This window comes from Callithrix jacchus, chromosome 8 (genome assembly GCF_049354715.1).
Source record: "Callithrix jacchus isolate 240 chromosome 8, calJac240_pri, whole genome shotgun sequence".
Classification (NCBI taxonomy): domain Eukaryota; kingdom Metazoa; phylum Chordata; class Mammalia; order Primates; family Cebidae; genus Callithrix; species Callithrix jacchus.
In genome coordinates, this window is record NC_133509.1 from 32945209 (window position 1) to 32970719 (window position 25511).

At 45.0% G+C, this 25511-nt stretch overlaps 2 protein-coding genes and 1 non-coding gene across 5 annotated transcripts in view; 2 read left to right on the forward strand and 1 right to left on the reverse strand.

The window, feature by feature from the left end:
• Nucleotides 1-3888: 3888 nt before the first annotated feature.
• On the forward strand, nucleotides 3889-7265 carry COXFA4L3 (cytochrome c oxidase associated subunit FA4L3). The gene is made up of 5 exons (XM_002753422.7): nucleotides 3889-3935; nucleotides 4051-4113; nucleotides 4277-4362; nucleotides 5330-5390; nucleotides 6658-7265. Exons 2-5 carry the CDS (start codon nucleotides 4078-4080, stop codon nucleotides 6724-6726), a joined length of 252 nt encoding a protein of 83 aa, XP_002753468.1. The 5' UTR covers nucleotides 3889-3935; nucleotides 4051-4077; the 3' UTR covers nucleotides 6727-7265.
• Nucleotides 6656-25511, forward strand: part of SLC30A4-AS1 (SLC30A4 antisense RNA 1) — a 49192-nt gene continuing 30336 nt past the window's right edge. For 2 of the 3 annotated variants that reach the window (XM_078334169.1, XM_078334168.1), the window contains exons 1-3: nucleotides 6656-6930; nucleotides 16515-16602; nucleotides 22844-23099. In XM_078334169.1, coding sequence (XP_078190295.1) covers nucleotides 16570-16602; nucleotides 22844-23099 — 289 coding nt within the window. In that variant the 5' untranslated portion in view covers nucleotides 6656-6930; nucleotides 16515-16569. Of the gene's footprint in view, nucleotides 6931-16514; nucleotides 16603-18622; nucleotides 19856-22297; nucleotides 22407-22843; nucleotides 23100-25511 lie in introns of those variants that run through there. The other variant, XR_013520961.1, reaches the window with a different exon arrangement.
• LOC118145316 (U7 small nuclear RNA) lies at nucleotides 20809-20870 on the reverse strand. The gene has a single exon (XR_004730439.1). It is a non-coding gene; the product is annotated as a U7 small nuclear RNA (small nuclear RNA).

Below are 25511 nucleotides of genomic sequence, written 5' to 3' on the forward strand. Positions count from 1 at the left end.
GCCCCTGCAAGCCTGGGTGGCAGCAGAGAAAGTATCCAGAAGTTGCAGCTAACTGCGGGTGGACAGGGAAGACCCCCCCTCAACCACCACCAAGGGATTATGGGCTCTGGGGAAGCCACACAGGGTGATGCTGGTGAGTGCTCTGAGTGGGCTTCTTTGGGGGCTGCCAGGGTCTGAAGGGGGAGGTGTGCCTCTTTCTCATCCTGGTCACGCAGGCAGTACTGGCCTGGCAGTGCCTTCTGGATGCCCTGGCCAGTACATAGGGCTTGGGGGCAGGGAGGACCCTAATTTCATCTCTATCCTCCCATTACTGGCGATGAAGCTATGAATTCCATTACATTTTGGAGTGGCAAGTGTTCTTATTGCTAGATAACTGAATGACAAATTTTCTGGGGTCTTGCCTTCACAACCCCAGGCAAAAGGGCAAAACATCTGAAGATTCTTGAATCACATACAGCTGACCCTTCAACAACACAGGTTTAAACTGCATGAGTCCACTTATTATTTTTTTTTTAGACTTAGTCTCACTCTGTCACCCAGGCTGGAGAGCAGTGGTGCGATCTCAGCTTACTGCAACCTCCACCTCCTGGGTTCAAGCGATTTTCCTCCTTCAACATCCCGAGTAGCTGGGATTACAGGCACCTGCCACCACACCTGGCTAATTTTTGTATTTTTAGTAGAGACAGGATTTCACCACGTTGGCCAGGCTGGTCATGCTCTTGACAGGTGATCCATCTGCCTTGGCTTCCCAAAGTGCTGGGATTACAGGTGTGAGCCACCACAACCAGCATAGTTGAAGTATTTTAAAGTAAATCCCAGACATTATAATATTTCTGCCTTAAATATTTCTACATACAAGCTCTAGAAAAGGGAGGTGCCATTTAAAAAATTTAACTGCAATACCATTATCACACCTAAGAAACTTAATAATATCCCTTTAATATCACCTAATATCTGCATCCTATTTAAGTTTGTCACTTGCCCCCAAAGTGTCTTTTTTCGGTTAATTTGTCTTTCTGTATATTCAAATAAATACTCCACCTTTGGTAAGTTTTCTCAGACTCCCTTAGAATTAATCACCTGTGGCTGGGCACAGTGGCTCATGCCTATAATCCCAACACTTTGGGAGGCTGAGGCAGGCAGATCACTTGAGGTCAGGAGTTTGAGACCAGCCTGGCCAACATGGTAAAACTCCATCTCTACTAACGATACAAAAATTAGCTGGGCATGATGGCATGCACCTGTAATCCCAGCTACTCTGGAGGCTGAGGCAGGAGAATTGCTTGATCCCAGGAGGCAGAGGGTGCAGCGAGCTGAGATTCCACCACTACACTCCAGCCTGGGCAACACAGCCAGACTCTATTTCAAAAAAAGTAAAAATAATAATAATCACCTGTCTTGACAACAGAGCATGCCTTGCATTAGAGTTTGTGAGCACTGAAATGTAAGCACCTTGAAGTAAGTGATTTGTAACTTATTCATCTTTTTAATTCTGCTATGACCCCATCCTCAGAATAATGCCTAGACTACTACAAAACTGCATTGCATTTTGAAAAGAAATAATACAGTAGAGCAGGGCTCTGAGTTTAAGGTTATTAATAGGCAATGGCTATACATTTTCATTCCAGTTTCGGAGTCATGAAATACTACTGTAAGATTTCTTCCATCTCTCTTCATCCTGTTCCTCTTTCTCTTCTTCCTCCCTTACTTCCTTCCATCCTAGAAAAACTTCTCTTTGTTAATAACGTGAGGCTTCTGACAAAAGTAGCCTTAGAAGTCTTGCAGAAGGAGCATTAAAAGGCTTCTTTGATTCTAAATAATGCAAACCAAGGATAATTAAGTATATAACGTAGATCCATTCAATCAGCAAGTGTCTCTAGTTACAGCTCTGGGGTTACATAGTAAGAACCCTTGCCAGAATAAGTGAGTGGGAAACTACATGTATGATCAGCCTTATATAAAACAAATCTTTGAGGCCGGGGGTGGTGGTTCACACCTGTAATCCCAGCACTTTAGGAGGCTGAGGCGGGTGGATCACTTGAGGTTAGAAGTTCAAAACCAGCCTGGCCAACAAGGCAAAACCTGTCTCTACTAAAAATACAAAAGGTAGCCAGGCATAGTGGCACATGCCTGTAGCCCCAGATATTCAGGCAACTGAGACATGAGAATCACTTGAGCCCAGGAAGCAGAGGTTGCAGTAAGCAGAAATCACACCACTGCACTCCAGCCTGGGTGACAGAACGAGACTCTGTCTCAAAAAAAAAAAGAAACAAAAACAAATCTTTGCATATAGTAACTATTTGTTGAGTGCCTACTACAAGCAGGGCAGAATGCTACATGCTTTACATACATTCTAATATTTTTTCCAACTCTGTCCCCAGCTAGGTTTGCCCCCATTTTGCAGATATATAAACTGAGACTCATGAAGGTTAAGTAGTTTAAAGTCAGCTATTAATAATAAATATAGCAGGGGTAGATTCTTAACTCAGGTCCGTTTGACTGCAAAACCCAGTTTAGAATGAAAACGGGATTGGAACAGAGCAGGGTCTAGCCAATTTTAGAGAACGTTAAGATGTTGCCGTGGTAACTTTAACTTACAGGTTGAACTTTAAACTGTTTGTTTTAAAATAACCTATCCTTTACTTAATTGCAGTATTTAAGAGAGGGGTGCAAACAGAACAATGGTGTTGGGCACCAGACAGACCTGCGTCCTGTTGGCATCCTCGCCACTTACCAGTGATGTGACCAGAGCCTGAGTCTTAATAACGCACCCACCTTGCAAAAATGCCGAGGGGAATCCGGCTCAGTGTCTGGCACACACACAGCCCCTGGCTCTATGAAATTGTTACCATTGCAGCCTCCAGCAAACTGCGAGGTGAGGCTGCTGGCTTAGGGGAGAGTTAGGAGGGAACCCAAGGAAGAAGCCAGCCGGTAGGGTCGTCTGCAGAAAGACCCAGCTAATTCTTTTGTTTGTTCTCCCTCACCCAGGGTGATTGATTGATTGATTGCAGGAAAAAGGACGCCCTGGGAGTTATTCCGAAATAAACTTTACAATTTAATTTTAGTGATCTCCATATGTGCACAGCATCACATTTTGGAGCTTTTAATGTGATTGGATTAATTCTAATTTACCCGCCTGCACCTGGAAGGCTCTTTTGGAACCCTCGGCTCTGTGGCTCATTTTTCCGGACCCCCTTTATTGTTTATTTATTTAAATATTTTGTTTTATTGTATTTATTTAACACAGGGTCTTGCTCCGTTGCCCAAACTGGAATGCAGTGGCTCAATCTTGGGTCACTGCAACCTCAAAGGCTGGGACTCAAGGGATTCTCCTGCGTCACCCTCTTCAGTAGCTGAGACAAGAGGCAAGCACCACCACGCCCGCTAATTTATTTTTTTTATTTTTTAAGTAGAGACGAGGTTTCCTCATCGTGACCAGGCTGGACTCTAGTGATCTTTCTGCCTCAAACCTCCCAAAGTGCTGGGATTACAGTTCTAAGCCACCGCGCCCGGCCCGGCTCCCCTTTTAGAAAAGTTGACTTTCCCGTAGACCTTGGCCATCAGCCTTCTCCTTGCTCTCAGGGGGTTCTACCTCCTAATCCCCAAACCTCCAAACTCCTCACAAGCGCCAGGGTGGCCAAGTGCGACCTGGGGCGGCGGGTAAGAAGGACCCCGGCGAGCGGCAGGGGGCGCCAGCGCTCGCATTCGGCCGCTTCACGTCAGCCCACGGCGTCCTGCAGGGGGCGCCCAGAAGCCGCGCGCCGAGCGGGGAAAGCGAGTCAGGTCCCGCGCTCTCCCCGCCCCACGCGCGTGACCAGAGCGCGCTGGCCCGGCCCTCCCAGGGCGGTTGTGATCGCTATATATACGGTGGGGCGGCCGGCAGTCTGTTCGGTTTCGGGCGTTATCGTCGTCCGTGCGCACCGCTCCGCGTCCAGGTGAGTCTCCCATCCGCAGAGACGCAGAAGTGCCGGCCTTCTGTTGGCTTGAGGAGCGCGGTGGACCGTTTGGCGCCCACCAGGGCCATCAATATTTTGGGTTTTTAATTTCTAGATCTGGCAATTCTACATTGAAGTAGTCATGGGCTTTTTCCAATTCCTGAGGAAAAACAAGGAAGTAAGTTTTTAAAACAATTGAAAATCCTGACTAAAGTTTTAACTTTAAAGATGAAAAGGTGGCATAGATTTTGAAGAAGTATAAAATAAATGTAGTTTTTTTGTTGTGCTTCAAATGTTTAATGAAATGTCCGAATGTGTCTCCTCCACCTGTTCCCTGTTAGCTCATTCCCTTGGTGGTGTTCATGAGTCTGGCGGCCAGTGGAGCCTCATCTTTCGCTGTGTATTCTCTTCGGAAAACCGATGTGATGTAAGTAGGTCTCAAGTTATGAAAACGTTTTTGCAGTGTTTGGTTGACTTTTACTTTATGAGATTAATTTTTCCCATAGATAAGAATGCCAAATTGTGAACTGGGAGTCAGGGTTAAAAAGCATCTTTCATCAGAAGGTTCTTATGGTATTGTCTACCAATGGGTCAGAAAATATAAATTAGAAAAAAAATTTTTTAAAACCATGATATTAATAAAATTAGTTTATTTCTTGTGTTTATTATTTTATCCATTGGTTCTCCACTCTCTGGCAGTGAAGTAAAGCTTGACTTTAATTTTTTTAAGTTTTGAAATGCGAAGTTCTTCAGTGGTTTTGGGGGATATATATCGTAAATCAATCATTTTAATTAAAATTTTAAATTTTAGCATATTAGATTTTTACTAGTGTGGTAAATTGGTAAATTCAGTTGTCTTCGGTGAACCTAATCTCAACTTTGGATAGAAGAAAGTAAAAACCAAAAGTATGTATCCTGGAATATGAGGAAAAGATCAACTTGAAACTGATGGAGGCTTGTGCGGGGCTGAAGAGGGCGGTCCTCTAACCTCTGGCAGAGGGGTTCAGAGACCTGGAGTTCACCCCCTGCAGAGTTCAATCTTAGCCTCTCTGTCCCTCCCACAGACTGAGATAAGAACATTATTCCACGTCCTTAGCGTGGCACTTCCACTCCTATGATTATTCAGTTTGTGGGATCCTTCCGCAGTGTAGCCCAATCAAGAGAATACGGACCTCCTACCCTGTAGAGGATCTGATCCTTAATGTTTGAGCCAAGCCTTGAAACTCCCTTAGAGAATTTCCCAACAATTTTAGTTACTACTAATGGTTCCTGATCATTAGCAGATGAATGCCTAAGTATGAAATTTGTTTTGTCTCTAGCACATTTATAGACTGAGTACTAGTGTTGGTTTAAATTCACATTTTAATATTTATTTGGCTTTGTATTAATTTTAGCATTGATCGAAAAGGAAATCCAGAACCTTGGGAAACTGTGGACCCTACTGTACCTCAAAAGGTATTGTTAAATTAAAAACAAATGATTTCAATTTTGCCCAAACCTTAGCACCTTTGTCAACAAAATAGATTTAATACCTTACCCTTGTTCTGTAACTTAGATAAATTGTACCTTCATTGAGTAATTAAAATGAGGAAATTTAAGAGCCCACTGTATGCCAGGAGCATTGTCCAACCACTCAGGAGGAGTAGATACACTTTTTGAACTTATGGCTCACATAATACCTGGCAAACTTACCTGTCAGGTGCGGTGGCTCACACCTGTAATGTCAACAATCTGGGAGGCCAAGGTGTGTGGATCACTTGAAGTCAGGAATTCAAGACCAGCTTGGCCAGCATGGTGAAACCCCATCTTGACCAAAAATACAAAGATTAGCCAGACATAGTGGCATGCACCTGAATCCCAGCTACTACAGAGGCCGAGGCATGATAATTGCTTGAACCTGGAAGGTGAAGGTGGAGGCGGAGGCTGCAGTGAGCTGTGATTGTGCCACTGCACTCCAGTCTGGGCAACACAGCAAGACTGTGTTAAAAAAAAAAAAAAAAAAACTGGGCCGGGCGTGGTGGCTCACGCCTGTAATCTAAGCACTTTGGAGGCCAAGCCGGGCGAATCACCTGGGGTTGGGAGTTCAAGACCTGCCAGACCAACATGGTGAAACCCCGTCTTTAAAAATAATTTTTAAAAATCTGGATACTGCTAAGTGAAAGTAGGGCACATATGTTTGATCTTTCTCTCTGATTCTATAACCCTTAGGAACCCAAGGGCTTTTAAAAAAGATGAACTGATAGAAACCAGCTCACATCAGTATTTTGTGTATGTTTTAGAGATGGAAAGAGGTAGTTCTTTGACTACAAACACAATGGTGGTGGTTTTTCCAGAGGAGTGTGGATGAATTCTAAAGTAGGACATGCATATGAAAGACATTTTTATTTTTTGAGATAGTCTCGCTCTGTTGCCTAGACTGGAGTGCAGTGGTGCAATCTCAGCTCATTGTAACCTCTGCCTCCCAGGTTCAAGCGATTCTTCTGCCTTAGCCTCCCCAGTAACTGGGACTACAGGCTCATACCACCATGCCTGGCTAATTTTTTTTTTTTTGGTATTTTTAGTAGAGATCTGGTTTACCGTGTTAGCCAGGCTGGTCTGGAAATTCTCACCTCATGATCTGCCCACCTCAGCCTCCCAAAGTGCTGGGATTACAGGCGTGTCACTGTGCCTGGCTGAAAGGCAAATTTTTAACAAGACTTTTTTTTCCTCTTTTTTCCTTCAGCTTATAACAATCAACCAAGAATGGAAGCCCATTGAAGAGTTGCAGAAGGTCCAAAGGGCAACCAAATGAATAGTCTGCACCTCTTTGTTTTGAAGAGTACTCTATAAATTTAGTGGAAACATTTCTGTGCAAACTAGATTCTAGACACCAGTGTGCGGAAGCGCTTCTGCTACATTTTTAGGGTTTGTCTACATTTTTTGGACTCCGGATAAGGATTTAAAGGAGTGCAGCCAGCAATAACTGCATTGTCCAGAAGTTAGTCCTTATTTTCTTGTAAGTTTGAATCTTGCATATTGAAATTTTATGTTTGATATATAAATGTTTTTCTTAAAATTTATAAAGCTTTGTAAATTAGATGGTCAGCAATACCATTTGTGCAAGATTTCTCAGAGCAGACATATATTTAAATGGAGGAGAAAATATTTTGATGGGAGAAAAATGCATTTGAACCATGATATTTCATCCTTTAATTAATATCCAGTACAGATTTCTGAGTAAGCTTTTTTTTCCCTAAGTTTATTCATTCACTAGTAGTTTGTTGAGACCTGTTTGCAGTATAGGTAACAAAGTCAAAATTTGGTGGGCTATGAATAAAAGATGGTAAAGGAGATGAGGTTGGAAACTTGCGTGAAGATTAACTTGGAGGAAGTGCTGGGATCCTGGAGGTGAACTGGAATGCAAGGCATACGGAGATTGGCCCTAAAGACGCCAAGCCACGCTGTGATTCTCCTATGGGGACTGGGGAAGGGAAGATGGGGAGCCTTGCCAGCACGCTTCAGAGTTTGGGGCCACTCTTCCCTCTGGCCAATGGTAACCTGAAGGCTGAAGATACACTTATATCCAACATGCCCCTCAACTCCATAGACTGTCCTTAAAAATGAGATAAGAAAGTTGCTTTTTTTTTGACCTTTTTTATATGGAGATACAATTCACATGCCACAGTATTCACCCATTTAAACTGCACAATTCAGTGGTTTTTAGCATATTCCAGAAGTTGTGCAACAATCTCCATCTAATCCCAGAACATTTTCCTCACCCGAGAAAGAACTCTGTACCATTAGCAGTCATTTCCCTAGTCCCAACTCCTCTGCTCCCAGCCCCAGGAAATGCTAATGAACCATCTTTATGGATTTACCTATTCTGGACATCTAATGTAAATGGAATCATGTAATATGTGACCTTTGGGTTTGACTCCTTTAACTTGGTATAGTGTTTTGTTTTTGTTTTTTGTTTTTTTGAGATGGAGTCCACCCACCCTGTCACCCAGGGTGGAATACAAAGGTGCAATCTTGGCTCACTGCAACCTCCGCCTCCTGGGTTCAAGTGATTATCCTGTCTCAGCCTCCCAAGTAGCTGGGATTACAGGGGCACGCCATCATGCCCAGCTACTTTTTTTTTTTTTTTTTTAATTTTAGTAGAAATGGGGTTTCACCATGTTGCCCAGGCTGGTCTTGAACTCCTGAGCTCAGGCAATCTACCCGCCTCAGCCTCTGAAAGTGCTAGGAGTACCAATGTGAGCCACCATGCCCAGCCTAACTTGGTACAGTGTTTTTAAGAGTCATCCATTTTGTACCATGTCTATGTTATCAGTATGTCATTACTTTTTCTGGCAGTACTGTTTCGTTGTAAGGATACACGATTTTTGTTTATCCGTTGGCAAGCTGAAGGACATTTGGGTTGTTTCCATTTTCCGGCTACTATGAATAGTGCTGCTATGAGCAGCCATCTACAAATTTTTGTGTGGCCATATGTTTTTGGTTTTCCTAAGTAGGCACCTAAGTTCATTAACTTTTTTTTTTTTTTTTTTTTTTTTTTTGAGGCAGGGTCTTGCTCTGTCACTAGGCTTAGACAGGCTGGAGTACAGTGGCACGAACTTAATTAACTGCAACCTCTGCCTCCTGCCTGCTTCAGCAGTTATCATGCTTCATCCTCCCTAGTAGCTGGGATTACAGGCATGTTTCACCACACCAGGCTAATTTTTGTATTTTTAGTAGAGGCAGGGTTTCAACATGTTGGCTAGGCTGGTCTTGAACTCTTGATCTCAAGTGACCCACTCACCTGATCACTTGAGGAAAGGAGTGATCCCTTTCCTCCCCTTTGGATCATGGCTGACACCCCTATAACAAAAGACAGGTATAGAAAAAGCATAGCAAACTTAGTTTTACTTGACATGGAAGCCTTCAGAATGAAGACCCAAAGATACAGTGAAAACTATTGATTTTTATGCTTATATTCAATGAAATGTAGGAATATGATAAGACAAAAAGGGTGTGGTCCTAATGCTATTAGAATAGACTGTGTGGGGAAGTTCACCAAGGCCTATCTGTATCATTTCCTCCTTCTGGGTGTGGGGGTAGGACCCCTCAGGAATGAGTGTCATGATTTCTTTATGGCCAGCTGTTACATAGCAAGGTGGGGAAAAGTTAAGAGCAATGTATTTAGGTTTTATGGCTGGCTTTTAGGAAAAGGGATTCTGGCTTCTATGCCCCACCTTGGAGAAAAGGGATTCTAGTTTCTATGGCTCACCTGGGGGAGAATCGGGGGCAAGAGACAGGAAGGCAGAGAAACTGCTTCTGTCGGGTATCATTTTTTGGGCTCCAGCATTACCTTCACAGCAATAAAAAATAACTAGGGTTTACCAGGAATTTGGCAACTCTGAGAAGATTAAAGTGAGACTACTGCCAACTTCTGTTGCTTCCTTATCACCTCAAGTCATCTCAGATGAAAGTCTTTGGTAGTAGATCTCAAGGAATTACATGTAGCAGTTGGGAAGCACATTTTTATTTGCTTAAGCTTCTAAAGTCGAATATGATATTTACACACACAAAAATGAACAGCCTAGTGTTAGTTGGCCAGCTAAGCAAAGTACAGAGTGTTTTTCAAGGGATGACCCTGGCTTTCAACTTTAAAACACAAACCTGATTGAAATGTGATGGTGTGAATATGGCAATGGGCGGTACCATTCTGCAGGTTTGGGAGGGGGAGAGGTCAAAAGCAATGTTGATGCTTAAATTTCAAAAGCTTTGGGTTTTGTTGTCCTTGTGTTCTTAGCATTTCCCTCAAGCATTTTTTTGTGAAATTTTTCAAATATGCAGGGACATTGAAAGATGGATACTCATACTTCTTATCAATTAACTTTGTCACATTAACTGTCTCTGTAGATGTATGCTTTTTAAAAATTAACTTGTTGAGGCCAGGAACGTGGCTCATGCCTGTAATCCCAACACTTTGGGAGGCTAAAACGGGCAGATGGCTTGAGTCCAGGAGTTCAAGACCAGCATGGGCAACATGGTGAATCCGCATCTCCACTAAAAATGCAGAAGTTAGCCAGGTGTGGTGGCACATGTCTGTGGTCCCAGCTGCTTGGGAGGCTGAGGTGGGAGGATCATCTGAGCCTGGGAGGTCAAGGCTGCCATGAATCTTGATCTTGTGCTACTGCACTCCAGCCTGGGCAACCCAAGTGAGATCCTGTCTCGAAAAACAATGTTGAAAACAAGTTACAGACATAAGGCTTTTTCCCCCAAAAATTTAAGCATGTACTCACTGCCTAAGATAAAGGATATTCTAGCTGGCTAGAATAACATTATCATCCCTAAGAAAATTAACATTCATTCAATAATATCACCTATCATAAATATAGTAATATCATAAATATCAGCTATTTTTCTCTAGTTGTCTCAAAAATATCCTTTATATCTGTATTTTAAATTCTAGAATCATCCAACCCAGGGTTTATATGTTGCATTTGTCTAAGTTGTACTGTGTGCTTGACTGACTTGTGGTCGTGGAAACAACCCCAAAGCAGCTTTTATAGAACTGCTATCTCTACAGTTAACAAGAACATTATCCAGATAACATTCTTTTACATGCAGACTTTACAGTTTTTAATTTACAGTCTAAGAATGATGAATTTTCCTGTAGTTAATCTATAAGAGCTTGTACAATTGATGAGCTGTGTGCTAGATGCTATGCTGGCCTCGAGGATCTGACAGCTTAGGAAAGGGAGTCACATGTATAAACAGCATGAGAGCAACACTGGGACAATAAAGCAAGAACAGGAGAGGCACAAGGTCTGAAGGAAAGCTTCCCAAAGAAGGTGAATCCCTGAAAGTCTATTTGGGCTGATTTCTTGAAGGAAAAAAGAAAAAATCATTACGAGTCAGCAAGGCAATTGAAGTAGAGGCATGTTTTTATGGAGACAGCCACCTAAAGTAGCATGATGTCTCTTGCAAACTTGGAATAATTTAATATAGGGGATTTTTTTTTTTGAGATGGTCTCACTCTCATTGCCCAGGCTGGAGTGCAATAGTGCAATTATAGCTCACTGCAGCCTCCACCTCCCCAGCTCAAGTGATCCTCCTACCTCGGCCTCCTGAGTAGCTGGGACTACAGACTAGAGACTGAGTTTCGCCATGTTGGCCAGGCTGGTCTTGAACTCTTGGCCTCTGAAATTGCTGGGATTATAGGCATAAGCCATCCTACCTGATCAATGCAGGGAATTTTTAACATTAACAGAGATAGAAAAAAGGAAGTAGGTGGAATGTGCAGGACACTTAAACTATTATCTTGTAGATACAAAGGAACCAGAAAAAGGTTTTAGGTTGAGGGAGGAGGTAATAATCTGTCAGCATGTCCGATCTTTTGGCTTCCCTGGGCCACATTGGAAGAAGAATGGTCTGGGGTCACACATAAAATACACGAACAAAATCACACACACACACACAAAACCCTTAAGAAAAAAAAAAGGCAAATAAGGCCGGACGCGGTGGCTCACGCCTATAATCCCAGCACTTTGGGAGGCCGAGGCGGGTGGATCACGAGGTCGAGAGATCGAGACCATCCTGGTCAACAAGGTGAAAACCCGTCTCTACTAAAAATACAAAAATTAGCTGGGCATGGTGGTGCACGCCTGTAGTCCCAGCTACTCAGGAGGCTGAGGCAGGAGAATTGCTTGAACCCAGAAGGCAGAGGTTGCGGTGAGCCGAGATCGTGCCATTGCACTCCAGTCTGGGTAACAACAGCAAAACTCCATCTCAAAAAAAAAACGCTTAAGAAAGTTTAAGAATTTGTGTTGGGCCAGATTTGAAGCTGTCTTGGGCTGCATGTGGCTGAGAGGCTCAGGTTGGACAAGCTTGGTCTACTCAGTGGGGAGCTGGCAACAGCAACTGGAGGCAGATGATGTGCACCGGAAGGAGGTTTGGTTGGAGGCCAGAGACCAGTTGATGCCATGGTCCTGAGGTCAGTGATGAGGGCCATGACTAACCAAAGCCATGGTGGAGGGGACAGAAGAAAGGTTGCGTTTGCAAGCATTTGGGGAGAAATAAATGACAGAACCTCATTAAATGAAGAAGACTCACTGGATGCAGCTGGGGCTGTTCCCAATGCCTCCCAGATTTCTCACCTGCAAGGCTGGGTGGGTGATGATGCCAACACAGAAATGCAGGAGAAAATGTGGAATGTGGGGAGGAGGGGATAAAGAAGAAAATGAGTTAGGCTTTGGAATTGTTCGCTGGAGAGCCCAGAGAGCCATCTAGGTGCTACACCTGGAAACGGGTTAAAGAGTGGTAAAACCAGGGCATTAACAAGATTGCCCAGGGAGGGCTTCTAGAGCAAAATGAAGATTGAAATGAAGACTCTAAGAGGTAGGCAGAGAAGAGGGTTCATCTATGATGGGGATTGAAGAGAGATGGACAGGGAAGGAGGAAGAGAACCTAGAAAGACAGTTGCGGAGGAGCCCAGAGGGGAGGGAATGCTCTTCCCTATCAGGTAGGTGCTGCTGTTTGCAATGAAACCAAAGCCCAGGGTCCTTTCAGTTTTATGGTGTTGAGCCTTAAGCAAACATCTGTAATTCTCTTTTACGTACAAATCAAATATGAAGCTTTCTGAGCAAAAAAGTTAAAATTACATTCCATATCACTAGAAATGAGTGAGAGCTCATTTTTTATTTTACTGAAGAAATTATTTTATGTTTTAGTTGAGACTGTGGTAGAGAATGAAATTACAGGCTCAGAAACCAGGTTGCTCTGTCACTTACTACTTTGCTTTGGAAAGGCCTCAGGTTCCTTATCTATAAAACTGGGCCAGTTCATACCTGCTTATGTTAGTTGTAAATATTACTTTTAGGAAATAATAGCCATAAAGTACCTCAAGTGGTGCTTAACATAGACTAGCTGTTCAGTAAGTATATTCTCTTCTTCCTTTAAAAAAAGATTATCCCTGTAATAACAGCACCTTGGGAGTCCAAGATAGGAAGGTCGCTGGAGCCCAGGAGTTTGAGACCAGCTTGGGCAACATGGTGAAACCCTGTCTCTACAAAAAATACAAGAATAAGCTGGGTGTGGTGATGCATGCCTGTGGTGCTATTCGGGAGGCTGAGGAGGTGAAAGGATTGCTTAAACCCAGGAAGTGGAGGTTGCAGTGAGCCGAGATTGCACCACTGCATTGCAGTTTGGGTGACTAAGCAAGACCCTGTCTGAAAAAAAGGAGATTATCACTCTAAAACTGCTGAATGTGTTTAGGATTACATTCCATGAGTGGAAGCATTACCTGTTTCAGACCCATGCATACCCAGCTCTGTTTGAAATCTATGCATAGCCAGTGACTCCTGGCCCACCTTTGGTTCACAACACCCTAATTACAAACCTTTTGGAGAGAGTGCACACACAGCTGTAGGTAAATACCTCCCATATTCACTCTCACCTACTTAGATACCTAGCTTGAAATAAGAACCCCTGCACACATACACATATAGATGATCTCACATCCAGAAAAGATATAGCAAAAACATACATATCTCCTTAGAAATAAGGCCCCGGGGCATGGTGGTTTACATCAGTAATCCCAGCACTATGGGGGGCAGAAGTGGGTGGATCACTGGATCCCAGGAGTTCGAGACCAGCCTGGCCAACACAGGGAAACCCCGTCTCTAGCAAAATACCAAAAACTAGCTGGGCGTGATGGCGCATGCCTGTAATCCTAGCTGCTCGGGAGGCTGAAAATTGCTTGAACCCAGGAGCTGGAGATTGCAGTGAGCCGAGATTGCACCACTGTACTCTAACCTGGCTGATAAGTGAGACTCTGTCTCAAAAACTAAATAAATAAATGCATATTTTAGTAATCACTGTATTAACACAGCACATTACATATATTCTCACATTCAAAAGTAAAAAAAAAAAGTAATCGTCTATGGTTTCAATAAGGAAGTTGAGCGCATGTACCTAAGATAGCAGTAGGAATTCTTGACCTAAAGAAGGAAACTGAAGCAAACTTAGAGAGTTTACTGAGCCAAGATTGGGAACTGCAGCCCAGGACACACTTCCCAGTTGCAGAGTGCTCCCGCCAGTGTTTGCTGCAGGCAGGTTTTAAAGGGCAAAAGGATACAAAAGGTGGGCTGAAAAAGGTGCTTGACAGGAGTGCTCCTTGGTTTATAGAAATAACACTGATTAATGATTAGATGTACATCATTAAACCATAGGTGTCCAGTGTATGGTATTTTATGGCTGCTTGGCATTAGTCTAGAGCCCACATAGCAAGTGGCTTCAAGAGGTAGTCACTTAGCTCAAGTTCGTGACTGCTGTCACACACTGTCACATTTCAGTGCCTCTCTGGACCTGATAACTAAAGCATTACTCAGATAAAAGTTTATTTTCTTTCTCAGAATGAAATTAGTTTTTCTGGTATGATTGTCCCTTATAATGTCTTTTTCCCATGCTTAGAAAATTGCCTCAGATAATTACATCATTTCTCTCGAGAAACTAAGACTGTTTTTTTTTTCATTTTAATCTTAGTCATGTTTTACTACATCATTTGTCTGTGTGCATACCACTTAGATTTAAGATGAAAATTAGAGTAAAATCAAGGAAAATCCAAAACAGTATATAATTCTCACAGACATGTTAAAACCAACTTGCTCATTCAGTTGGTGAATGTATAATATATTATACTACATATATAATATATTATATGTATAATAGGCTATTGCTTATTTGGAGAGTGGGCATACTATTTTAAAAAGTAAGGCCAAGCATAGTGGCTCATGTCTGTAATCCCAGTACTTTGGGAGGCTGAGGAGGGCAGATTACAAGGCCAGGAGTTCGAGACCAACCCCGTGTCTACTAAAAATACAAAAAAAAAAAAAAAAGCCAGGTGTGGTGGTGGGCACCTGTAATACCAGCTACTTAGGAGGCTGAGGCAGGAGAATCGCTTGAACCCGGGAGGTGGAGGTTGCAGTGAGCCGAGATTGCACCACTGTGCTCCAGTCTGGGTGACAGAGCAAGACTCCACCTCAAAAAAAAATTGGCAGAGCATGGTGGTGCATGCCTGTAATCCCAGCTACTCCAGAGGCTGAGGGAAGAGAACTGCTTGAGCCCAGAAGGTAGAGGTTGCAGTAAGCCAAAATCGCACCACTACACTCCAGCCTGGATGACAGAGTAAGACTTGGTCTCAAAAGCAAAAGCAAAAAAAAAAAACTCAACTTTTTTTGTATTTACATCAAGTAATACATCTGATGTTTTCCTTCTTTTTTTTTTTTTTTACCTCCCCACCTCACAGCATGATGTTTCTAAAGTGTGTAATCACAAAGTCGATACTATTTATTGGTGTATGTTAAGGCTCTATTGCTGTAGGCAAGTTAACCTGACTTATAAGATCTTTGGTTATCTGCATATCCTTAACAGAAATGAGAAATGGGTTTGAGAAATGATGAAGGAATACCACAAGGCAAATGTGACCTATCGTTTGCTTGTTAATTTGGAGACAGTTTCATTGAGTCAACCCACTGTATGTTTCCCACATTTTAATCATGACAGATTTTTTAAAAAGTAGTGCTGTTTGCTTTTAAAATTATTATTTTAGAAATTGTTTAAATAAAAGAATGCTAAATTAAATTAAAATAACATTTTAATAATTAAAAGTTACTGTTTTAAATTGAGGTGTAGTTTAGATACAATAATATGAACTGGCCTCAATTATTCAGTTTAAGAAAGAAATTTGATAATTTTATGTCCCTATGAAATAGTCATGCAAAACTAGCTGTAGAACATTTCTATCACTCCAGAAAGTTCTGTTGTGGTACCATGCACTTTTAAAATTAACAGCCACCAAAGTGTACACTTTAAAAGGTTAAATTTCATATGAATGGTGTCTCCTCCCCACACACACACAAAAGAATTTGCCTCACATTTACTTGCTGTGTCACTTACAGAAATAATGGAGGCTAGCATACTTTTTTTATATCATACGAAGTACCCGACTGTTCCATGCAGGAAACGCAAGAGGGAAGAAGAAAAGACACACACACAATACCTTTAAGGCTAAACAACCTTTATCCCATGTAAATGACAGTGCGGATGCAAGAAGCAAATAATATAATAATAAGCAGATTGATAAAATAAGCAAATTGCAATGGGAAGGGGAGAAAGGAAAATATATTTACACTCACCAGACTATGGTGGATTCACCACCAGACTGCGAGGCAAGAGCTTGGCCTCCAGAGCCGGCCACCTGTCCGTGTACAGATGAAGAGTGGTCTCATGGAGCTTCGGTGCAGTCTGGAACCCTAGCTCTTTTTGTAACAAGTTGTTTGGCATAAGGCCCAGTCTCCTTTGTAACTGGGACAAAAAGGTCAACTTGTTTCTGCAATTGCCTATTGTTTTTCAATAACTAACATATAGGAATAGACTGAAATAGAGATTTTTCTGAAACAGCACTGGATAAACGCCGCAAGGAGCTCACACAACCTGTTCCAGACTTGGTGACCATTGCTTGTGTCCATGTTCAATTGAATTCAAATTTAATATTTAACTTTTCCTCCATACCAACCCCAAATATAACATTCAATTTACTTTTTTCTAAAACAGAAAATTGGGAGTTCCTGAACACTGTAAGAAATACAGCTGCCAGGCGTGGTGGCTCATGCTTGAAATCCCAGCACTTTGGGAGGCCGAGGTAGGTGAATCACCTGAGGTCAGGCATTCAAGATCAGCCTGACCAACATGATAAAACCCCATATCTACTAAAAATACAAAAAATTAGCTGAGTGTGGTGGCATGCACCTGTAATCCTAGCTACTCAGAGGCTGAGGCAGGAGAATTGCTGAGGCAGAGGTTGCAGTGAGCTGAGATTGCACCACGGCACTTCAGCCTGGGCAACGCGATCAAAACTAGAAAAAAAAAAAAAAGGAAAGAAAAGAAAAGAAATACACCAAGGCCAGTTGGGCCAGGGCAGTGATTCGGTCTACCACTGCAGGGACAATTAACAGGCTTTTCTGGGCTCTGGGAAACAGAGAAGGACATTGAGTTTACCTAGCGTCTAAGTGATGTAAATTTATCCCCCACAGAGGAAGAGCCTAGCCTGAATGCAAGAGTTACCACAGCAACAAGACCATCCTGGCAATAAATCCTCTCCACTGCAAGATGCAAACGAGTGAGGCAGGAGTGTGCAGTTAACCTCACAGCCAGGTTATCACCATATGCTTCACAAACTCCTCTACCAGTGAATGTCAGAGTTAACCCAGAGAGCAGGGAACCCTCCATGCCACCAAATCAAAGCCTCCCAAACCATACTAGAAATCCGGCTAACTTTCTCCAAAGAATAGCAGTTCTCAAGCCTTGGCTGTGCATCACAATCCTGGAAGGTATGTTAAAATACGGGCTGCTGGGCCCTAACTCCAAAGTTGTTGCTTCATTAGTCTGGACTATGATCCAAGTATTTGGGTTCCAAACAAGTTCTCAGGTGAAGCTGAGGCTCCTGATCTGGGGACCACACTTTTTTAAATTGATTTAAAAAAAAAAGCTTTTAATTTTTTTAGAGACAGGGCCTCACTCTGTTAGCCAGGCTGGAGTGCAGTGGCCTGATGATAGCTCACTGCAGCCTCAAACTCCTGGGCTCAAGCGATCCTCCCACCTCAGCCTCCTGAGTAGCTGGGACTACAAGCATGCACCACCATACCTAGCTAATTGTTTTACAATATTTTTTAAAGATGGGGGTCTCACTATGTTGCCCAGACTGGTCTTGAATTCTGGGCCTCAATCCATCCTCCAGCCTCAGCCTCCCAAAGTGTTGGGATTCCAGGTGTGAGCCACTGCACTTGCCTGGGACTGCACTGTGAGAACCATGGTGCTAACGCTTTCTACTCCTTGTAACATTTGGTACTTGAGAATCTCACACAGTCAGTCATATTTTAGGACAGTCCTAACCTGTCAGTCATAGTCATGCTATCTGGAGAGCAGGATCAAGCCAGGCATGGAAGACCCAAGGGTGGGAATGCCTGTCCCAGCTAGGCTGCTCTGGCCACTGTTCAGACACAGTCATCCAGCACCCTAACCTGAGGAGTACAGATAGCTGCATGTGCATTTGTGAACACTGTGTGGGTAGCAGAGATAACAGTTCTGACTGGCCATGTCAGAAGAGTCTGGTGATGCTTCTGCCAGCAACGATCAACCTCACGTGAATTCGGTTTCACAGTGTCTCAGTGGGCCAGGACCAAGCAGACAGGTTAGCACCTGGATCCAGGCTCTGCCAATCAATCAAAAACTGTGTGACCTGCGCACATTTCCTTACTTCTCAGAACCTTGCTTTGCAAAGAACTCATTGCTTTGCAAGGGTAAACCTGTGGAGTAGGTCAGTGTTTGGAAATGTCTTAAGTGAGATATTTCTTGCCGGCATTTTTTCCCTCATTTCTCTTCTCCCCTCCGACTTTAAGCTGGGAACATTCGTTACTTCAGGGTGAATGCTGAAGTTTCGAGAACAGTTTGGCTCCAGGTGGAGTTGGCGGACGGGCAGCATCAGCATTACCTGAGAGGGAGGCAGCATTTGGGACCACAGCCCACATCTACTGAAGCTCACAGCCCACCTCTACTGAAGCTCACACCCCACATCTATTGAACCTCACAGCCTGTCTCTGGGGATGAGGCCGAGAAATCTGTTTTAACACGTAACCTCCTCAGGTTATTACACACGGGTAAGGACTGAGCAGCTCTGGCCTAGAACAAAAAAGTTTCAATGTAGAAGCTTCAGAAGCCATAGTTAACAGCATGGTCTGAAAACCAGCATGCATATGTCACATGCAGTATGTTGAGAAAGGGGTTTTTCTTCGGAGGCCAAAGCTTAGGAAACCAAACACAGAGTTCATCTTACAAGTCATAGTGTCAGGAAGGATTTGTGTGGATGTCCTCTCTATCCCTAAAGGGAGAACAGCTGGATCAGCAGGAAGGAGAGCAGGACCAGATGGGGTGAGATTAGATCTTGGAGGACTTATAGGGTGCAGCCCCCTTCTCACCCCATCAGGCCCTGGCTTGAAAAGGTTTACTGGGTGGGTCAGACTGTCCCCAAGAGCTTGAAGTAAGAGACAGAGTTCCAGCTTAGCTTGAGGAGGAAAGAAAGGGCTGAGAGGCCATCTACTGCCCCAATTTATGAAGGGAGTAGAGATGGAAAGGGAGCCAGTCTGGAGAAAGAACTGCACAGAAAGGCAGAAGGAAGCTGAGGCTGGCAGAACTGCACAGAAAGACAGAAGGAAGCTGAGGTGTCCAGGGCTGGCAGGATTATTATTATGAGCCAGCAGCCCTGAAAAACCATGAGGGCAGCTTCAGAGGCAAAGCGTGGGTAGGAACAGTCGTTGCCCTGTCCTGAGTAGTGAGAGACAGTGTGGCCTCTGTGACTCTGCTGATTACTCCAGGCCTGCCTGTGATAACCTTGCCCTGTGCTGATCCTGGAGAAGGTTCTATCTGGGTTTGTCCTCTGCAGACCTGTGGCCATGGAGGAGCTGGCACTGAGGAGAGCATCCCCACAGGGCCCTCTGGCCCAGGAAGGGGCCTGGGAAGCACCTAGCTCCACTGTCCTGAGCGATTGGGCAACCTGGGTGTGTCCCCACAGTTCCTGGAGAGCTGGCTCATTCCTTCCCTCCTCTCCAGAAACAAACTCAGACGCCCATGGTGAGGTCAGTTTCAGGTGAAGCTGCTTTGCATTAAAAAACAAAAACAAAAAAAACACATCTCTTTCCTCTTGATGGGAATACTTACATTGAAAAGCTTTTTGAGCATGGCTTTGATGGCTATGTGGTCAGGAGATGCAGGTTTTTCTCTTGCTCTGCAGGACCTTAGGGAAATCACTCAACCAGCTAACGTGTGTCAGTGCTCACTGTGTGCCAGGCACCTTTGAATCCTCCCCACAGCCCTTGAGGCTTTTTCGGTAACCCTGAGAGGTGAGTGCTTTGCCCAGCTGCATGACCTTATAATCAGGAGAGCTGGGATTTGGGCCTGGGGGTTCAAGCCAAGTGTTAGAGCATCTCTGAGATCCCTCCCAGTGCCCAAACCACCTGCTTCTCTGGTTGGAAGTCACACTTGTTCTCTCATCTTGGGAGCTAGGATGTCACAGATGGTTGCATCCTGCCATGACCATTGGAAAACAGCTTCACTTGCCCTGAAGCTTCCTTTACAGGGCGAATGGGGTGAGACACCACAGCAGCCACCACAGAGGCGTGGGTCTCACCACCTGCCTATGTGTTTCTTTAAGGGCAGAGACCTTGCATTCTCACTGTTGTATAACTGCCCCTCTACCCCATGCTACAGGGTACATGCCTTGCGTTCTCACTGTTGTATAACTGCCCCTCTACCCCATGCTACAGGGTATATGCCTTGCGTTCTCACTTTTCTTTTTTTTTGAGATGGAGTTTCGCTCTTGTTAACCAGGCTGGAGTGCAATGGCGCGATCTCGGCTCACTGCAACCTCCGCCTCCTGGGTTCAGGCAATTCTCCTGCCTCAGCCTCCTGAGTAGCTGGGATTACAGGCACGCGCCACCATGCCCAGCTAATTTTTTGCATTTTTGGTAGAGATGGGGTTTCACCAAATTGACCAGGATGGTCTCGATCTCTTGACCTCGTGATCCACCCACCTCGGCCTCCCAAAGTGCTGGAATTACAGGCTTGAGCCACCGCACCCGGCCCCACGTTCTCACTTTTCCATAACAGCCCCTCTACCCTATGCTGCAGTGGTAGGTGCTCCTTAAATGTTTCTCATTAAGCCCACTGACAAATCGTTTTGCAAAGATAAATTCCACAGTTTAGCTCTGGCATACTTACTCATTTTTAAGTATTCATTTATTTAACAAATATTTATATATATTTTGTTTCACTTTAAAAATTACTTTTCTTGAGGGAGGGCTTTCCAACAAAAACCAGAAAGCCTGCTAGACAAAGTCTAAAAGGGCCCTAACACTTTGACAAATATTTAAATGAGCACCTACTGTCTGCCAGGCATACACCAGGTGATAAGTGGTCCAATGGTGAGCAAAACAATAGCTCCTCGTGGGGTTACAGTCTTGTGGGGGAAGAAATAAACTAATCAGTTTCCCAAATGCACATAAAGTGACAGCTATGAGAAGCTGACTGAAGGAAAGGGTCATAGGACTGCGGAGGCATAGGCAAGAGGCCTGCCTGGGCTTCCGGGAGGCATCCCTGAGTGAAGGTTTGCACATTGATCCACCCAGCATCCAGTAGGGACCACGTTCCAAAGAGAGCTCCCTCCTTTCCTTCCTTCTCCTCCCTCCCTCCCTCCCTTTACTTCCTTCCTTCTTTTCTCCTTCCCTCCCTCCCTCCCTCTCTTCCTTCTTTTCTTTCTTTCACTTTTTTGAGATAGGATCTCGCTCTGTCTCCCAGGCTCAAGTGCAGTGGTGAGATCCTAGTTCACTGAAGTTTTGAACTCCTGGGCTAAGGTGATCCTCCTGCCTCAGCCTCCTCGGTAGCTGGGACTACAGGTGCATGCCGCCATGCCCAATAATTTTTTAAAGTTTATAGTAAAGATGAGGTCTCACTATGTTGCCCAAGCTGGTCTCGAACTCCTGGCCTCAAGTAATCTGCCTATCTCTGCCTCCCAAAGTGCTGGCATTACAGGTGTGATCCACTGCACCCAGCCCAGAGTTTTCTAGTAGGCAGGTGGATCCTCTCTGCAATGATAGAAATTAAATAAATGCCCATTCAAACTATTTGGAGGCAACACTACACACCAATTCAGTTATCAAAAATAAATAAAAATATGAAACTTACCATTGACAAAGCTATAGGGAAATGGGTAAAAATTGTATATTGCTAGGAGCACTGCAACTTAGTTCAACTTTTTTTTGAGGACAACCTGGCAATATGTAGCCAGAGCTTTAGATACTGCACCCTAGGGTTTCACTTGGGGGAGGAATTTCTCTCTCTTTCTCTCTCTCTCTCTCTTTCTTTTTTTTGTGAGACTGAGTCTTGCTCTGTCACTAGGCTGGAATGCAGTGGTGTGATCTTGGCTCACTGCAACCTCCACCTCCTGGGCTCAAGCAACTCTCCTGCCTCAGCCTCCTGAGTAGGGGGGTTTACAGGTGCATGCCACCACACCTGGCTAATTTTTGTATTTTTGGTAGAGATGGGGTTAAATTATGTTAGCCAGACTGGTCTTGAACTCCTGACCTCAAGTGATCCTCCCGCCTCAGCCTCCCAAAGTGCTGGGATTACAGGCATGAGCCACTGCACCTGGCCAGTTTGAAGAGTATTTCAAAAGAAAATGCAGTGGTATTTATAATAACAAAAATTTAAAGGAAACGAGTTAATATCCGATACAAGGGAACACTATATGAAGTGAAGTCAGTAATATATAAATACATGGATTGCAGCAGGCACCGATGGCTGTGGTTGTTTACGTGCCTTCCTGACCACGGACGTCACCTCCTGGGATGCTCACATCACTTCTATGAGGAACAGGAAGCTCTGGGCATCCAGCTGGTGAGGGCAAGAGTCCTGTGTGCCCCACATGATACCATGTTGTCTACTTCCATCTCACTGGGCCCTGAGCTGTCTGTGCTCCTGAGGGGGATGTGGGGCACGGTGACACTCCCCAGTGGGCGAGGGAGCTGAGGTCACTGTCTGCTTTCAACACTTGTCACTGAGTCACTGCCTGGGCCTGAGTAGGGGAAATCCAGCCCCTGCCCACTGCAGCCACTCAGCCTGGCTTCCCTCACTCTGGCGGATTTCACTGTTCTGAGGGCATCAAGCAGTGTGATGGTGAAGCCACGTGCCCTCTCCTGACAGCTGCCCCTGCCCTGCGGAGCCTGCCTGCTGGGACGGGGAGGAGGGGGTTCCAGCTCCTCCTGTCCATGTCTATAGCACACAAGCCGCCTGCCCAGAGTCCTCAAATCAGCTGTCTTCACTCTGACCTGCAGGTCTCGGCTTCTGCATACTGCAAACTGGCTGCCTTCCTTCTACAGAACACACGTCCCCTTGCAAGGAAACCATGGAATTTCCCCAGCAAGGAGTCTTCTGCAACTCCAGGCCACAGGAAGGTTACAAATGGTCAGACAAGGAGCGAATGTGAGGAGGAAGCACCAGCCCTGTCCATGTTGTCTGGGGCCCCTCCCAAGGGGGCAGGAAATTGCCATAAACAGGACCCGGAGCATCCAGGGAGTGTCTGGGCTGCAGGTAGGTGTCGCGTTATACACTTTACACCAGGCGCCTCCCACGTCCCCATTTAGAACCTCTGGGACCAATCACTTTGGAATCTCCGGGGCAGACCTGGGGGCATCCATGGTTTCTAAAGCCTCCAGGTGTTTACAGTTTGCAGACAAGATTCAAGGCCACTAACTTAAACCTCAAATTCTTACCCCAGATCTCTCTATAGTTTGGGGTGTGCTACTTTCCCCATGTGTGAAAATCCTGCTTGTCCTACAGGGCACATCTCAGCCGACCCCTCTTTGGTGAAGCCTTCCTTGGCTTTCCAGTTTCCTAAAGCAAAGTTAATTGCTTCCCCATCTTCATTAATTTTGGTGGGTCTGGGACGTGCCTGGGTTCAAATCCTGCCTCCATGACTTCCTGGCTATGCCATGTCCATGTCTCTCCACTTCTGCAAGCCTCAGTCTTCTTATCTGTAAAATGAGGCTAATAATGAAAGTGCCTATATTATAGGGTTAATGCTCAGTTAAATGCAATAATCTGCTTAAACAGTGGAGGTCAGTAAATGCTAGCCAGTTCTCATAACAAATACTTTTCTGCCTTGTCTGTATTTTCACAATGCAAACTCCTTAAAAGTAGAGCCTAGGCAGGGAGCAGGGAGGCTCACACCTGTAATCCCAGCACTTTGGGATGCAGAGGCAGGTGGTCACCTGAGGTCGGGAGTTCGAGACCAGCCTGACCAACATGGTGAAACCCCCATCTCTACTAAAGATATAAAAATTAGCCAGGCATAATGGCAGGCACGTGTAATCCCAGCTACTCAGAAGGCTGAAGCAAAAGAATCACTTGAACCCAGGAGGTGGAGGTTGCAGTGAGCTGAGATCATACCATTGCACTCCAGCCTGGGTGACGGAGTGTGACTCCACCTCAAAAAAAATAATGTAAAGCATGAGTCCACCCCAGCTGCATGCTCCCTGTACTCTGACGACCCTGTGCTCTGCACGTACCAGTATTCAATAACTATTTGATGAATAAATGAATGGGAAGGTAATCCTTTTGTGATATTAGAACTTGCTTCCCAGTTTGGCTCTGGAAAAAATGCACAGTCCATATATTGATTTGTTTAGCAGTGTTTTCCTTTATTGAGTGTTTACTATATGCTGGGCTCTGAGAATTTAAAGATAAACACACAATTGCTGTCACTGAGGAGAGTCTGCTGGAGGACACGGATTCATGAAGACCTTATTTTCTTTATTATGCTTGTAACATTGTCTCAAAAGTGCCACGTAGGCACGAAGGAAGAAGAGGGGAAGGGAAGGGAGGAGGGAAGTGTTAGCACAGAGGATACAAGGGGAAGGAGTTTTCGGGGTGGAGAGGCAGGGAAGGGCATTGCAGCTGAGGGAACAGCATTGCAAGGCAAGAAAGGCTGAAGAGCTGTAATCTGAGGATGGGGTGGGATGGCAGGAGAGCCGTGTGGGGATGGGACTGGCCGGAATGGGAGAGGCTTCAGGGCTGGACTAAGAGGCTGGGACTTCAGCCAGCCAGCCAGGGAAGGTCTGGTCATGTTTGTGAGTTGAGAAGGTAAACATAGTGCACCTGGGCTGGATTCCTTCTCTAAGGCCATCCTGGCGGCCACGCCTTACGGAGACTCAGAGTCCTGACTCAGAGCTGCTGTGCAGTCCCTTCTCCTGTCCCTGCCTGGAAGAGGCCTATCAGGTTGACCAAGCTTTGCCTCCACCTGTGGGTGAGAAGGGCAGATGGCCGAGAGTGGGTGTGAGGAGGAAGATGGGATGGCAATAATCCCGTGAGTTTCATTCATTGGAGGTGTAACTTTCAGGCTCAAACTAGGCAAAATGTGGGACAGCCCATGAGGAACAGGCAGGGCAGCAGGTATAGCAGAAGGCTGCTGACAGGCAGGGGACTTGCCTCTTCTGTTTGTTTGAAATCCTGACTCTTGCCATTATCTGCTGTGACATCTTGGGTACTTAATGCCCCACTCCAGACCTCAGTGTCATCTTCTATAAACTGAATGGAGTGGGCCAGGTGATCTTTCAACTCTGCAATTCCAAGGAAGAAGGAAGTTCAGGGAGCCGTGTGGATTTTGTAGATAAGGGGCCGAGGGTGGGGCTCCGAGACAGGACAAAGTCTCTTCTGGAGGGAGCAGCAGCCTTTTCAGAGTGGGTGGATGGCAGGGCTCACCTTCCTTTGCTGCACCTAGGCCTGGCACAACCTCAAGCCCCAGCAGGTACTGAGGTGGTCAGGGAGCAGAGAGGAGCGGAGCAGCTCCCGGGGATGGCCCCAGGAAAGGTGCTAGGGCCCTAGGCCCCTCTAATCCTGAACCCAGCTGCTCATCTCTTCCCCAGCACTGGATAGCCCACAGGAGCTAAGTCCAGGGGCAGACCCCAGGCTTCTGCCAAAGGGTAGAGGGCAGCAGTGGGAGGT